The sequence below is a fragment of the Anomaloglossus baeobatrachus genome, chromosome 8 (assembly GCF_048569485.1).
Source record: "Anomaloglossus baeobatrachus isolate aAnoBae1 chromosome 8, aAnoBae1.hap1, whole genome shotgun sequence".
In the NCBI taxonomy this organism is placed as follows: Eukaryota; Metazoa; Chordata; class Amphibia; order Anura; family Aromobatidae; genus Anomaloglossus; species Anomaloglossus baeobatrachus.
In genome coordinates this window covers 98,119,524-98,136,775 of record NC_134360.1, presented here as the reverse complement: position 1 = coordinate 98,136,775, position 17,252 = coordinate 98,119,524, and the positions used below count along the sequence as shown (strand labels likewise).

General features: G+C 48.8%; 1 protein-coding gene across 1 annotated transcript in view; it reads right to left on the bottom strand.

Annotated features, from left to right (window-relative positions):
• IFT56 (intraflagellar transport 56) overlaps positions 1-17,252 on the bottom strand; it is a 243,338-nt gene that overhangs the window by 92,378 nt on the left and 133,708 nt on the right. Inside the window, exons 14-16 of the mRNA XM_075321910.1 lie at positions 11,766-11,849; positions 6,752-6,821; positions 2,905-3,011 (exon numbers count right to left, since the gene is read on the bottom strand). Coding sequence (XP_075178025.1) covers positions 2,905-3,011; positions 6,752-6,821; positions 11,766-11,849 — 261 coding nt within the window. The remainder of the gene's footprint in view (positions 1-2,904; positions 3,012-6,751; positions 6,822-11,765; positions 11,850-17,252) is intronic.

Here is a 17,252-nt window from a genome sequence, read left to right as displayed (position 1 = left end):
GGAGAGCCTGCCACCGAGCAAGGACGTTGCTGGCGCAGCCAGATAGTCAAGAGGAGGCTGCCTTAATGGCAGCGGCTCCTCCGCTCTTCTGAGGACGCGGCTTCGTGCGCCAGCTGGGTTTACGATCCTTGGCTGAGTTAGTGGACGAGGCCAAGGGCTTAGAGGATGACCAGTTAGAGGAACGAAAGCTCGACTGGTTCCTGCCCTGGACAGGTTTCCTGGTTTTAGTTTGTGGCAAGGAAGTACTCTTCCCGCCAGTAGCTTCCTTAATAATTTCATCCAGTTGTTCACCGAACAGCCGGGGCCCAGCAAAGGGGAGCCCAGCAAGGTACTTCTTGGAAGAAGCGTCTGCTTTCCACTCTCGAAACCACAAGATCCTGCGGATCGCGAGGGAATTAGCGGAAGCCACCGCCGTGCGGTGAGAAGCCTCCAGAATGGCAGACATGGCATAGGATGAAAAAGCCGAAGCCTGGGAAGTTAAGGCAACCATTTCGGGCATAGAGTCCCTGGTGAGGGAATGCATCTCCTCCAGAGAAGCAGAGACGGCCTTAAGAGCCCACACCGCTGCAAAAGACGGGGAGAACGAGGCCCCTGCCGCCTCATATACAGATTTGGCCAGAAGGTCAACCTGGCGGTCAGTGGGATCTTTAAGTGAGGTGCCATCGGCCACAGATACAACTGTCCGGGCTGAGATTCTAGACACCGGAGGATCTACCTTTGGTGAATGAGCCCACTCCTTGACCACCTCTGGTGGAAAGGGAAAACGTTCATCAGAACTACGCTTTGGGAAGCGTTTGTCAGGACAGGCCCTGGGCTTGGTCACAGTGGCCTGAAAACTGGAGTGGTTAAAAAACATACTCCTTGCTCTCTTAGGTGAGGTAAACTGGTGTTTTTCTACCAGAGAGGCCTGTTCCTCTGACACTAGTGGATTGAGGTCCAGTACGGAATTAATGGACGCAATCAAGTCACTAACATCCGCATCCCCTTCAGATAAATCAATGGGGTACATAGAGGTAGCGTCCGAGCCCACAGTAAAGGCATCCTCCTCGCCCTGCACTTCAGCTCGTGAATCAGAGCCGTGGGACGAGGAAGGAGAAGAGTCCCTGCGTCTCCGTTTAGGAGGACGGGGTCCGGGAACAGATGAAAAATCCTCTGTGAGCTCTGCAGAGCGAGTCGGAGCAGCAGAGGCGCCCTGAGAAGGGGGCTGATGCATGGTCAGCAGAGTCCGGGACAGCTGTCACATGGAGTCGGCAAAGAACTGGGAGATAGCTTTAGAAAACGATGCTACCCAAGCCGGGGGTTCAGCCACCGGGGCTGGAGCAGCCGGAGGGACCCCTGGGGAGACTCCAGGCTGAGGCACCACCATGTTAGAGCAGGCATCACAATGTGGATATGTGCTCAGTTCAGGCAGTATGAGCTGACATGCAGTGCATATAGAGTAAAGCCTTGCAGCCTTGCTCCTAGTGACAGACATGCTGCTGAGGTGGAGGCTCTGCAGTAAAGAACACACTCCTTCAGAATGACCCCCAGAGAGTGTATAATAAAGCCCACAACCAGAGGTTGTGGCTTACCAGACCGTTTTGTGTGCTTCCACAGCTTGGACCCCCAGACAGATGCAGAGTTGCAGCAGCCAGCGCCGATCAGTGTGTAAACGCTGATAAAATGGCGCCGGAGTGAGGAGGGGGGGCGGGGTTTAGTCCAAGAGCGGGAACCGGAGTGCCAAGGGGATATACAGGGGAGGGAAACATCTCCTCAGAGAGGAGTGTCCTCCCCTGAGCTGAACGGCCGGTGGGCGGCGCCGCACTGTCCCCCTGCATGACTGACATGCAGGGGCAGTGAAAACAGAACTAGGCCGCAGCCGAAGCCGGGGCCTAAATTTTCTCATGCGGCCGACGAGCAGGCACCCTCGGCGCGGTTCTCAGGAGAAAACCAGAGAACCGGCCGGAAATCACAGCACAGTGACATAACACACTCTCCTCACAATAAATGCACAAAGGGACCCTTCAATAACGTCTCAATACTTAGCTTATGAGACGCAGGGCCAGGTCCCTGAGGGGTGAGCGCTCCGTCCGGCAGGGTCCTGAAAGGGCTGCGGATGGAGACCGGTCTCCTGCAAAGCAGAGAGAACCGTGATGGCTCCCACTTCAAGCCAGAGCCCGAGGGATGGTGAAGGAGCGCGGCATGTAAGGCTCCAGCCTTGTAAATCAACCTTAACAGCACCGCCGACACAGTGGGGTGAGAAGGGACATGCCGGGAGTCCAGCTTGGACCCGCTTTTCTTCCAACTCTTTGAAATCAAAAATCAGATGAGAATGCATGTGTGTGTGACCTCCTGAACACAAAGCATTGAACTGGCTAGATGTGGTCATCCAGGGGGTGTATATGCTCGGAGGGAGGAGCTACACTTTTTACTGTAGTACTTTGTGTGTCCTCCGGAGGCAGAAGCTATACACCCATGGTCTGGGTCTCCCATAAGGAACGATGAAGAAATACAATATGGCGACAGAAAAAACAGTCCAGCACAATTTGAGTTATGGATGTCACTCTTTCTATTTTGAGCCCTGCCGCAAGCCAAAAAAGTAGTTTAGATCATATACTTTGTACGCAGTTGACCACGTCTTGGAGCCTGAATCAAATAAGCTGAAAATGATGTGACAGAGTGTAGTGATTCTGTCTCCATCATTATAGTCAATGCTTCTGTCAGCACATACGCCCGGATCTCATTTTCAAAGGCTTCAGATGCAAGTCCTGTCGGAGCCACTGTGTGAGCATTACGATGTGAATATAGGCTGAGTCACTTTACCATACAGTTCCTTCACCTAAACTTACAATACACAGCTTGGCAATGCTTTTGTTGTGCCTTAATTCAAGATATAATGCTCCTCGATAAAGAAGAGGTTCTTACTTTGTAACAGTCGTTGGCAATAAGCTGCAGGAGGCTAAAGGATTCACCAGAAGTTTCCATTTTCAAATACAGCTCCCATGCCAGTTTTGGTTTCTTGTTCATGATATCTGAAAAATGAGGAATAAAAAGTTGTAAAAATATTATTCTCCATCCATCCCATCATGTTTTGGAATGGCCCACTTCATCACAGAGTTTTCCCATTTTTCTGGAGTAAAATACCTTGAAATGTTGCAAAGGTTTTGACCAACTTTGCATTTTTACAACAGCCCAGACACCTCTGCTAAAGTGGGCAGAGCTTGGTAGGGGCAGGTAGTGTCGATGTTGTCCAGATAATTCATCAATACCTATGCCATATTAGTGGTGTAAATTGCACAAGAAATGTATCCCAGTCCCTGAGTGGAGTAATACATCTGGTAGAGGCACCTGACAATGGTAAGATGGGCCTAACTGAATAAGTGACGTGCTCCTCTTTGTGAAAAACGCACACTGACTTGGCTTCATTACATACAGGAGAAAATCGAACGATAAAGGATAAAGGATTGTTCATACAAAACTTTGTTTGCACCACACCATACACAAGTCAACTTACAGTACATTTGCAATGTATAGAAAACAAAACAATTCAATAATAGGTGGTATAGAATAAGGAAAAGAACATTTTTTATTTTCCGCATGATCAGCATATACACATTATGCCATAAACTATACTTGTACGAAAATATCAGACATGCCCGAAAGATCTTCCAGACAACTACAAAACTTGATTGCCCAAAAGTTGATTGTGCACCAGATAAAGTACCAAAAGAAAAATAATCAATTTGGTTGAAATCGTTCATTTGGTACAACTTTGGTCTAATGTGGATCGCAACCTTAAGATTGGTGTGCAAACGTCAGTCTTTAAGGTGCTCTAAATGTTTCACCAAGCTAAGGGTGCACCGAGCCTCTGTATTTAGGTGGAATAGTCAGTCTGTGCTGACAGACTCCGTCTGAGGCCTCCGACACACATCCGTTAAAAACGTGCGTGTTTTGTCCATTTCCGTATATACCGGAGACACGGACAAACGTGCACCAATGTTAATCTATGTTTGTGGTCAAACTTGCGTTTTTCATCATGTCCATGTGTCTGTGATCCGTATGTGTTTCTGTTTTTCACGGCAGCATGTCCGTTTCCTACACCGAACACGCACACACGGACACCATGAAAGTCAATGGTTTGGTGCGCACAAGTACGTGACATGGATGCATCTCCGTATGCTCCGTGTACGTTTTGTGCTTTTTTTTTTTTTTAGCGATGTCGGTCATTCTTTCTTTTCCTGTCTATGTCGGTCAATCTCCCTCAGTCCGTCGGTCGGTCTCTCTCTGTCTCTCTCTCTGTCTTGTCTGTCCCTCTCTCTGTCCATGTCAGTCAGTCTCCCCCCTCTCTCATACTTACCGATCCCCGATCACCGGCACGGCGTTCACACTGCTCCGGCGGCTTTTACTATTTTGAAAAAGCCGGCCGCTCATTAATCAATCTAGTGTTCCCTGCTTTCCACGCCCACTGGCGCCTATGAGTGGTTGCAGTTAGACACGCCCACACGCTGAGTGACAGCTGTCTCACTGCAACCAATCACAGCCGCCGGTGGGCGGGTCTATAATGTGCAGGAAAAAAAAATAATTAATTAAAAAAAAAACGACGTGCGGTCCCCCCAATTTTGATACCAGCCAGGGTATAGTCACACGGCTGAAGGCTGGTATTCTCAGGATGGGGAGCTCCACGTTATGGGGAGCCCCCCAGCCTAACAATATCAGCCAGCAGCCGCCCAGAAATGCCACATCCATTCGATGCGACAGTTCTGGGACGCTACCCGGCTCTTCCCGAATTAACCTGGTGCGTTTGCAAACGGGGTAATAAGGAGTTAATGGCAGCAGCCCATAGCTGCCAATAAGTCCTAGATTAATCATGGCAGGCGTCTATGAGACACCTCCAATGATTAACCTGTAATTTAAAGTTAATAAACACAGACAACGAAAAATCCTTTATTTGCAATAATAAACACTAACAAATACCCTCGTTCACCACTTTATTAACCCCCAAAAACCCATCCATGTCCGGCGTAATCCATGGAGGTCCCGCGTCGCTTCCAGCTCTGCTACATGAAGGTGACAGGAGCTGCGGAAGAACCCCGCCGCTCCTGGCAGCTCCACGCAGCAACTGATGTAAGTATCGCGATCAGCAATGACGTCACTCAGGTAACTCGCGGCCACCGCTGGATCCTCCAACTGTGACAGCAAGTTGCCCGAGTTACAGCGATGAAGTCACGGGTGAGTTGCGGTGTTACGGGTGGAGGATCCAGCTAGCCGCGGGTAACCTGAGTGACAGCAGCGCTAATCGCGCTGCTCACTTCAGTTACTCTGGGGATTAGCGGTCACCGGTGATTCCTTCACGGGTGACCGCTAATCAGTACGCGACACCCAGACAGAGCCGCGGTATGACAATGAAGTCGGGTGAAGGTCACCTGAGTTCACTCTCTACGCACGACACTGTCTGCGGGTATGTATCAATGACATTTTACATCACACACGAACAAAACACACTCACATGTCAGTTATGTATCTCACGCACACACGGACATTCCACACGCGCACACACGGCCAGCATACGCTGTTCACACGGATGCCACACGTACCATAAAAACGGACATAAAAATGGATCACGGACCTGAAAAATGGCCCGTATTACACGTGCGTGATTTTAACGGATGTGTGTCGGAGGCCTAAAGGTGTTTTCTAATAAATACAACTTCTTTTGAGATGGAAATCCCATAGGAGTGTGGCCACTCACACTCTAGCAAAGAAGACTAGCTTTGCTTTACATTGAATCTCCATCCATGAATACACAGATGACTAGTGTCTTTATGATGCTGACAGTAAACTAATCTCTTATCTGGCTTATACAGAACAAGCCCTGTGTCTGCATACAATATCTATGACGTATAGATGTCTTACTAGGGCATATGTATGATTGTGTATATGGCACTCCTGGCTCTTGGTGACATTGTAGTTTTCCATTATATATAGTATTCAAACATTCTCTTTAGTTTTGTGCAATCCAAGGCAATAACATATTACATTTTAGTTCACAATTGTGGACCTTCATCTGGCAAAACGGATGACTAAAGTGGAAGATAAGCCTCCTTTCACATTGAAATTTTCCCTACGTGCACAGGTCCCGTCGGAGCATCCGTCCGAACCGCTCCTTCCCCACTCTGCAAAGCGTGTTTTGGAAGCATGCGGCAGCAGGGCCATTCACTGTAATTGAGCACACTACGTTAGCGTGTGCTCTGTTTTGTGCCATTTTTGCACATATATGTTTTCTGCAGATGGACACCCGAACGTAGTCGACTACGTTCGGGTGTCCGTCTGCAGAAAACGTATATGTGAAAAAATGGCACAAAACAGAGCACACGCTAACGTGGTGTGCTCAATTACAGTGAATGGCCCTGCCGGCGTATGCGTCTGAAACACACTTTGCAGAGTGGGGAAGGGGCGGTTCGGACGGATGCCCCGACAGGACCTGTGAATGTAGGGCAAAACGCAATGTGAAAGGAGCCCAACAGCGCTGAGTGTAATGCAATGGCTGCAGCACCTTCAGTCTTATTCTTTACGGTTTGTTTCTCTGTAAATGATTTTGTCAGACAAGAGTCTGATATTGTGGACTGAGGCGCCACATGTGCATCGTCTGAATAAAAATAGAGAGAAATGTATTATAGCTACATTGGCATGACAGGATTTTCCTTGATTAAAGGGGATTATAGATAGGGGTTGTTTGTATGAAAGAACCCTTTCCCTGTATAAGTGTACTTACAACATCGGGCAAGCCAGCTCAGGTAAACATAATCATTCTTAATCTTCTCACTCTGAATTAGTAAAAATACCTATAATGAAAGTGATCAAGAAAAAACATGAACAATACACTCAGCACTTGTAATGCAGTGAAAACTTTATAGAAGTACGGTCCGATGAGTGTTGCTGGTCTTGCTTGGCCTCCTCTATTGCCACAACTATGGTCCTCCTGCCTTAGCTGATATGGATGACGCGTCCTAGGTCACCAACACAATGCCTCCAGTCTCGCTCCTGCACAACTGCAGTACAGACCTTAAGGTGGTGTCACACATAGCGACGACGACAACGACGTCGCTGCTAAGTCACCATTTTCTGTGACGTAGCAGCGACGTCCCGTCGCTGTCACTGTGTGTGACATCCAGCAACGACCTGGCCCCTGCTGTGAGGTCGCCGGTCGTTGCTGAATATCCTGCTTCATTTTTTGGACGTTGCTCTCCCGCTGTGAAGCACACATCAGTGTGTGTGACAGCGAGAGAGCGACAAACTGAAGCGAGCAGGGAGCCGGCGTCTGGCAGCTTGCGGTAAGCTGTAACCACGGTAAAACATCGGGTAACCAAGAAGCCCTTTCCTTGGTTACCAGATATTTACCTTAGTTACTAGCGTCCGCCGCTCTCACGCTGCCAGTGCCGGCTCCCTGCTCCCTGCATACGTAGCTGGAGTACACATCGGGTAATTAACCCGATGTGTACTCTGGCTAGGAGTGCAGGGAACAGGGAGCCGGCACTGGCAGCGTGAGAGCGGCGGACGCTAGTAACTAAGGTAAATATCGGGTAACCAAGAGACGTGCTTTCCTTGGTTACCCGATATTTACCTTAGTTACGCTTCCACGCGTCGCTGCTGGCTGGGGGCTGGTCACTGGTCGCTGGTGAGATCTGCCTGTTTGACAGCTCACCAACGACCATGTAACGACGCAGCAGCGATCCTGATAAGGTCAGATCGCTGGTCGTGAATGCTGCTGCGTCGCTATGTGTGACACCACCTTTAGAAGACATGCTATGATCTGCCCTACTGAGAGCACAGCAAAATCCTGTAATTTGTACGTGTCGGGAGAGGATAAAAAAAAACCCCTGATGACCCATAGATAAAGCCGACACATACGCATTACAGTACTTAGCTTTGGACTCAGCAGGACAGAGAGATGCACAGTCAGGCAGGGAAGCGAGACTGGTGGCATTATGTGTATAACGTAGAACACATCATCCACACCAATCAAGGCAGGAGAACGTCGATTGTGGGGATAGAGGAGAGGCCGAGCACGACCAGTAATGCCCATCAGAGATATTATAATTTGGATATGCAAAAAGTTGGGGGCCTGTACACAAGTTGCCGGACTGTGGTAAAAGAGGCTTTAAAGGTGGTAGCTTTAGGTTGTATTGGGTAAACCTGGTGACAGGTTGCCTTTAAAAATAATCTGTCAGAACAATTCAGACACCTTCCCAAAATGTTTGTACGGCCATGTTGCCCTCTGACAGATAAAGTCTTAAGGGCACTTTACACGCTGCGATCTCGGTAGCGAGCGTACCCGCCCCTATCGGTTGTACGTCACGGGCAAATCGCTGCCCGTGGCGCACAACATCACTAGGAACAATCACACATACTTATCTGCTTAGCGACGTCTCTGTGACCAGCGAACCGCCTCCTTTCTAAGGGGGCGGTTCGTTCGGCGTCATAGCGACGTCACTAAGCGGCCGCCCAATAGAAGCGGAGGGGCGGAGACGAGCGGGACGTAACATTCCGCCCACCTCCTTCCTTCCTCATTCCCGGCGGTCGCAGGTACGGTGATGTTCCTCGTTCCTGCGGTGTCACACGTAGTGATGTGTGCTGTCGTAGGAACGACGAACAAATTGCGTCCTGCAACAGCAACGATAATTGGGAATAGAACGACGTGTCAACGATCAACGACAAAGTAAGTAATTTTGATCGTTAAGGGTCGTTCCTGCGTTTCACAAGCAACAACGTCGCTAACGAGGCCGGATGTGCGTCACGAATTCCGTGACCCCAAAGACATTTCGTTAGCGATGTCGTTGCGTATAAAGCAGCCTTTATGCAATCAGTTGTTTACATATTAAAAAAACAAATTGCTGTTTTAATGTGAACCTGTCACCTCAAACACTATTTGTCTGCATATATAGAGGTAATCTGTACGTAAACAGCATTTAAAGGGCATCTGTCAGCAGGTGTTTGCTATGTAATCTGAGAGCAGCACGATGTAGTGGCAGACACCCTGATTCCAGTGAGATATCACTTAGTTTACTGGGTGCAGCAGTTGTGATGAAGTTAAAGTATTCTCTGCTGCAGCTCTAGCAGAGCTAGGAATGCTGAGCTCTGCAGAACTCTGCCCTTTTATTACTGAGACATTACTGATTGGCAGCTTTCTGTGTACACTGTATATTGATATAAAGCTGCTAATCAGTGGTAGGGGTCTGGTTACACACAGCAGTTGACTAGGAGGCAGAAAGACCTAGTCCTGTAGTGATAACCTCCCGCTAATAAAACACTAATTTTATTGAAACGACAAAACACAAGTCTAGTAAGTGATAAATCATTGGAATCAGGCTCTCTGACCCTACATCATGCTAGTCTCAGATTACTTAACAAAATCCTGGTGACAGATTTCCTTTAAACTGTGCACAGCCTACATAGTGAGCGCAGCTGTAATCAGTCTTTGGCAATTTGATTATCATCCTGCTCTGTGAACACACGCTGCATACAAACATTGCAAAGCAGGCTGTCAATCAAGCTGCAGATTACAGTCACAAGTGAGCGGTGACTAAGGGTACCTTCACACTTAGCGATGCAGCAGCGATCCGACCAGCGATCTGACCTGGTCAGGATCGCTGCTGCATCGCTACATGGTCGCTGGTGAGCTGTCAAACAGGCAGATCTCACCAGCGACCAGTGAACAGCCCCCAGCCAGCAGCGACGTGCAAGCGACGCTGCGCTTGCACGGAGCCGCCGTCTGGAAGCTGCGGAGACTGGTAACTAAGGTAAACATCGGGTATGGTTACCCGATGTTTACATTAGTTACCAGCGCACACCGCTTAGCTGTGTGTGCAGGGAGCAGGGAACCGCGCACACTGAGCGCTGGCTCCTTGCTCTCCTAGCTGCTGTACACATCGGGTTAATTAACCCGATGTGTACAGCAGCTACATGTGCAGAGAGCCGGAGCCGGCAGCACAGGCAGCGTGAGAGCTGCAGAGGCTGGTAACTAAGGTAAATATCGGGTAACCACCTTGGTTACCCGATGTTTATCTTGGTTACAAGCTTACCTCAGCTGTCAGATGCCGGCTCCTGCTCCCTGCTCGCTTCATTTGTCGCTCTCTCGCTGTCACACACAGCGATCTGTGTGTCACAGCGGGAGAGCGCCTTTGAAGAAAACGAACCAGGGCTGTGTGTAACGAGCAGCGATCTCGCAGCAGGGGCCAGATCGCTGCTCAGTGTCACACAGCGAGATCGCTAATGAGGTCACTGCTGCGTCACAAAAAGCGTGACTCAGCAGCGATCTCGGTAGTGAGCTCGCTGTGTGTGAAGCACCCCTAACTGTTCCCTGCACTACCCCAATGACTGAAAGAGATTGTCCAAAAGGAGGATATAACATACAAATGAGACTTAGGTTATGTTCACACAGGGCTTTTTTAGTAAGTTTTTGCAGTGTTTTTTAGCTGCAGATTTGCCTGGTTTTATGCAAATCCATGCTAATAAAAAGCTGCTTTTTACAGTCCCAGCAAAGTCTGAGAATTCTGAAATCTCATGCACACACAAACACCTGCAGATTTTTTTCCTGACTGTTTTCACATTTCTGTGTTTTTTCTGCAGATTTAAATGAATGAGCATGTCAATTCTTTGCAGCATTTTTACGTTTTTTCGTTGATACAAGCCATTTTGTAGAAAAAACGCACCAAAAACGCCATTAAAAAAAGCACCAAAAACGCAGATGACTCAAGATTTCCTGCCACAAGATCAGGTTTTGGCCAGAAACAAACTTACCAAAAAAGCCCTGTGTGAACATAGCCTTAAGGGGAATCTGTCAGCAGGTTTTTGCTATCTCTATCTCATCTGGTAGCAGCATGATATATGCAAAGAGATCTTGAATCCAACGATGTATCACTTAGATAAGTGGGTGCAGCCATTCTGACACAATCAGAATGTTTAGTTTTAGCCATCTAGCAGAGCTGGGAAAGCTGTTCCGCCCACACCAGGCTCTCAATAAAAATTGTACATACAAAGGGAGTTGTCAGAGGAAGGGGCGTGCTGGACTGCCATGCACATGACTTTGTAGTCCTGCAATGATAAGGCTCCTGCTGCTTAAACAAACATAGCAAATAAACAGATCGGACCTTGACAAGACCATCTTCCCTGAATCTATGTTCTAACCCTTGCAGCATGCTGTCTTCAGCTTACATAGCAAAAACCTTTTGATTACCTTTAAGTGCTCTGGGAGTGTCAAGACACTTCTCAACTCTCAGCCTCCCAGGCTCTATTTGCCAACCAGGCCCACCTTTCCCTGCAGGACTGACAGTTCACTGGTTTGTGCGCAGCCTGTGAGCTGTCAGTCAAGCAGAGGAAGGCAGGATCAGTACTTTGCACCAGTAAAGGTGTGGATTACATTATCTCTCAAGGAACAACATGACCACATAAATCGATAAGGGGGGGGGGGTTGTTTGCATTGTTCTAACATGTTACCTTTATTGTTTTTTCCAAAGAATCTGCTAAATGACATTTCTTGTGATGTGTCTCAATCAATTATGCAGTGTAAAATACACTATCATTAATTATGTCTGTCGAGGGTGCAGGGACTGTTATCCTAAAAAAGCCATCAGTATTGTAATCCCAGAAAATCACTTGATCTTTTCGTTTCATTTGCTAATGTACAGAATTAAAAAAAAAATATTTTCCAGAGTTGCAAAAAGGTCTGTGGGCCATACAAATATTTTCTCGCCATGCTGCATACAATGGTAAGGAGAATCACAGCTCACCTCCTCAGCCTCTTTGAAGTTTCCAGCTGCAGCTTTGGCTTGAGCGTAGTTAAAGTTAAAGGTGTCATCATTGTAGAAGTAGCTCTAAATGTAAAGATACAACAATAGGCAGGAATCAGCCGTACATTAATGACCTAAACATTGGAGAACAATACATGTTTCTCCAGCATAATTTAGTCTGTATAAAGTTGTGCCTTTTTAGCCCTTTAGGACCTAACCTTTTTTTTATTTTGTTAACGTACTCCAAGATCCATTGGTTTTTTTTTCATTAATGTAGATGTCTAAGGACTTCCTTTTTGCAGGACAAGTTTTTATTTTACATTGTCAACATATTTGGGGAGTTATAACTTATTTATTAATTATTCTTAATACTTTATAGGGCGGAATTAAAATAATTAGCAGTTCCACCATTACTTTAGATATGTTCCACCATTGCTTTAGATTTTTTTTTTACAGTTTACTGTACAGGATGAAAGGAGGTGAATATCATTTATTAATCAGCTTATTCATTTTATTTGAGAAAAAAAAGCCAAAATACTTCTTTTGTGTTTTTTTTAAGTCATAGATGATGTGTTATAACTAGATATGAGCGAATCCGAACTGTAAAGGTTGGAGTTCGTACTGAACACTTGGTGTCCGAAGCTCTAACCCGAACATGGTCTTTAACCCCTTCACGACCAATGACGGATCTATCAGTCATGGATCATGTGAGGTTAATCCCCGCCCCCTGCCGTGGGCAAGTTGCGGCGATCCGCCCACATATCAGCTATTTTCAACAGCTGATATGTGTGCCTGCATGTTACGAGTGGAATCGCATTCCACCCGCAACATTTAACCCCTTACATCTCGCTGCCAAAGTCTGGCAGCGAGATGTGTATGCGCACGGCCATTATTTTCACTTATCGCCGCCCCCACCGGAAGTCACGTGTGCGATCACGTAACTTTCGGTGGTTGCCATGGTAGCACAGGGTCATGTGATGACGCCTGTAGCCATCATAAGTCACTTCCGGTTTCACTCGGCCCGGAGCCGAATGAATCAGAAAGTGATCATATCTGCTGTTTACAGCTGTGATCAGCAGATAGATCAGAGCAATCGCATTGTTGATCGCTATAGCCCCCTGGGGGGACTAGTAAAATAAAATTAAAAAAAAAAATGTAAAAAAAGTTTAAAAAGAAAAAACAAAAAAAACCCTAAAAGTTTAAATCACCCCCCCCTTTCACCCCATTGAAAATTAAAGGGTTAAAAAAATAAAAAATATACACATATTTGGTACAGCCGCGTTCAGAAACGCCCGATCTATCAAAATATAAAATCAATTAATCTGATTGGTAAATGGCGTAGCGGCAAAAAAGAAGGGAATTTTGTTTACTTACCGTAAATTCCTTTTCTTCTAGCTCCTATTGGGAGACCCAGACAATTGGGTGTATAGCTCCTGCCTCCGGAGGCCACAAAAAGTATTACACTTTAAAAGTGTAACCCCTCCCCTCTGCCTATACACCCTCCCGTGCATCACGGGCTCCTCAGTTTTGGTGCAAAAGCAGGAAGGAGGAAACTTATAAATTGGTCTAAGGTAAATTCAACCCGAAGGATGTTCGGAGAACTGAAAACCATGAACCAAAAGAACAATTCAACATGAACAACATGTGTACACAAAAGAACAACCAGCCCGAAGGGAACAGGGGCGGGTGCTGGGTCTCCCAATAGGAGCTAGAAGAAAAGGAATTTACGGTAAGTAAACAAAATTCCCTTCTTCTTTGTCGCTCCATTGGGAGACCCAGACAATTGGGACGTCCAAAAGCAGTCCCTGGGTGGGTAAAAGAATACCTCGATAAAAAGAGCTGAAAACGGCCCCCTCTTACAGGTGGGCAACCGCCGCCTGAAGGACTCGCCTACCTAGACTAGCGTCTGCCGAAGCATAGGTATGCACCTGATAGTGTTTCGTGAAAGTGTGCAGACTAGACCAGGTAGCTGCCTGACACACCTGCTGAGCCGTAGCCCGGTGCCGCAATGCCCAGGACGCACCCACGGCTCTGGTAGAATGGGCTTTCAGCCCTGAAGGAATCGGAAGCCCAGAGGAACGGTAGGCTTCAAGAATCGGTTCCTTGATCCACCGAGCCAAGGTTGACTTGGAAGCCTGCGAACCCTTACGCTGGCCATCGACAAGGACAAAGAGCGCATCTGAACGGCGCAGGGGTGCCGTGCGAGACACGTAGAACCGGAGTGCCCTCACTAGATCTAATGAGTGCAAATCCTTTTCACATTTGTGAATTGGATTAGGGCAAAATGAAGGTAAGGAGATATCCTGATTGAGATGAAAAGGGGATACCACCTTAGGGAGAAATTCCGGGATAGGACGCAGAACCACCTTATCCTGGTGAAAAACCAGGAAGGGGGCTTTGCATGACAGCGCTGCAAGCTCCGACACTCTTCGGAGTGATGTAACTGCCACTAGAAATGCCACCTTCTGCGAAAGACGTGATAAAGAAACATCCCGCAGCGGCTCGAAAGGTGGTTTCTGAAGAGCCGTTAGCACCCTGTTAAGGTCCCAGGGTTCCAGCGGACGCTTGTATGGTGGGACTATGTGGCAAACTCCCTGCAGGAACGTGCGGACCTGCGGAAGCCTGGCCAGGCGCTTTTGAAAAAATACGGAGAGCGCCGATACTTGTCCCTTGAGAGAGCCGAGTGACAAACCCTTGTCCATTCCGGATTGAAGGAATGAAAGAAAAGTGGATAAGGCAAACGGCCAGGGAGTAAACCCATTATCAGAGCACCAGGATAAGAAGATCCGCCAAGATCTGTAATAGATCTTGGCGGACGTTGGTTTCCTGGCCTGTCTCATAGTGGCAATGACATCCTGAGATAATCCTGAAGACGCTAGGAGCCAGGATTCAATGGCCACACAGTCAGGTTGAGGGCCACAGAATTCAGATGGAAAAACGGACCTTGTGACAGCAAGTCTGGGCGGTCTGGAAGCGCCCACAGTTGACCCACCGTGAGATGCCACAGATCCGGGTACCACGATCGCCTCGGCCAATCTGGAGCGACGAGAATGGCGCGACAACAGTCGGACCTGATCTTGCGTAACACTCTGGGCAGCATCGCCAGAGGAGGAAACACATAAGGCAGTCGAAACTGCGACCAATCTTGAACTAACGCGTCCGCCGCCAGAGCTCTGTGATCCTGAGACCGTGCCATGAAGGCCGGGACCTTGTTGTTGTGTCGTGACGCCATGAGATCGACGTCCGGCGTTCCCCAGCGGCGACAGATCTCTCGAAACACGTCTGGGTGAAGAGACCATTCCCCCGCGTCCATGCCCTGACGACTGAGAAAATCTGCTTCCCAGTTTTCTACGCCCGGGATGTAAACTGCGGAGATCGTGGAGGCTGTGGCTTCCACCCACTGCAGAATCCGCCTGACTTCCTGGAAGGCCTGACGACTGCGCGTGCCTCCCTGATGGTTGATGTATGCGACGGCAGTGGCGTTGTCCGACTGTATACGGATCTGTCTGCCCTCCAGCCACCGATGGAAGGCCAATAAGGCTAGATACACCGCCCTTATCTCCAGAACATTGATCTGAAGGGAGGACTCTACCGGAGTCCAGGTTCCCTGAGCCCTGTGGTGGAGGAAAACCGCTCCCCACCCTGACAGGCTCGCGTCCGTGGTGACCACAGCCCAGGTTGGGGGTAGGAAGGATCTTCCTTGCGATAGAGAATTGGGACGGAGCCACCACTGAAGAGACGTCTTGGTTGCAAGGGACAGAGAGACGTTCCTGTCGAGGGAAGTCGACCTCCTGTCCCATTTGCGGAGAATGTCCCATTGGAGTGGCCGCAGATGGAATTGCGCGAACGGCACTGCCTCCATCGCTGCCACCATCTTCCCCAGGAAGTGCATGAGGCGCCTCAAGGGGTATGACTGACCCCGAAGAAGAGATTGTACCCCTGCCTGCAGGGACAGCTGTTTGTCCAGCGGTAGCTTGACTACCGCTGACTGTGTATGAAACTCCATCCCGAGGTAAGTCAGTGATTGGGTCGGTGTCAACTGGGATTTTGGGAAGTTGATTATCCACCCGAACTGCTGGAGAGTCGCCAGAGCGACTGTAAGGCTGTGTTGACACGCCACCCGAGAAGGTGCCCTGACTAGGAGATCGTCTAAGTAGGGAATCACCGAGTGGCCCTGAGAGTGTAGGACCGCCACTACGGATGCCATGACTTTGGTGAACACCCGTGGGGCTGTCGCCAGGCCGAAAGGCAATGCCACGAACTGAAGGTGCTCGTTCCCGATGGCGAAACGCAAGAAGCGTTGATGTTCGGGTGCGATCGGCACATGGAGATAAGCATCCTTGATGTCGATCGATGCTAGGAAGACTCCTTGTGACATCGAGGCGATGACCGAGCGGAGAGATTCCATCCGAAACCGTCTGGTGCTCACATGTCTGTTGAGCAATTTGAGGTCCAGAACGGGACGGAATGATCCGTCCTTCTTTGGCACCACGAACAAGTTGGAGTAAAAGCCGCGACCATGTTCCTGAGAGGGAACCGGGATCACAACTCCCTCTGTCTTCAGAGTGGCCACTGCCTGAAAAAGTGCGTCGGCCTGAGCGGGGGGCGGAGAGGTTCTGAAGAAACGAGTCTGAGGACGAGAGCTGAACTCTATCCTGTAACTGTGAGACAGAATGTCTCTCACCCATCGGTCTTGAACATGTGGCCATCAGGCGTCGCAAAAGCGGGAGAGCCTGCCACCGACCGAGGATGCGGTTCGGGGATGCCGAGAGTCATGAGGAGGCCGCCTTGGAGGCAGCGCCTCCGGCGGCCTTTTGGGGGCGTGACTTAGACCGCCACGCATAGGAGTTCCTCTGGCCTTTCTCCGGCCTGTTGGACGAAGAGGACTGGGGCTTGGCGGAGGGACGAAAGGACCGAAACCTCGATTGAATTTTCCGTTGCTGAGGTCTCTTAGGTTTGGACTGGGGTAAGGAGGAGTCCTTTCCCTTGGATTCCTTAATAATCTCATCCAATCGTTCGCCAAACAATCGGTCGCCAGAAAACGGCAAACCGGTTAAGAACCTCTTGGAGGCCGAGTCTGCCTTCCATTCGCGCAGCCACATGGCCCTGCGGACTGCCACAGAATTAGCGGATGCCACCGCTGTACGGCTAGCAGAGTCTAGGACTGCGTTCATGGCGTAGGAAGAAAAAGAGAATTTTGTTACTTACCGTAAATTCTTTTTCTTATAGTTCAGTCATGGGAGACCCAGACCATGGGTGTATAGCTACTGCCTCCGGAGGACACACAAAGTACTACACTCAAAACGTGTAGCTCCTCCCTCCTAGCATATACACCCCCTGCTAGCCAGTCCTAGCCAGTTTAGTGCAAAAGCTGAAGGAGGACATCCACCCACAAGAAGAGACAGAGTAAAACCCGGAAGAACCGGAACCTCTGTCTACAACAATAACAGCCGGTGAAGACACACGGAACAAGAAAACCTGCCAACA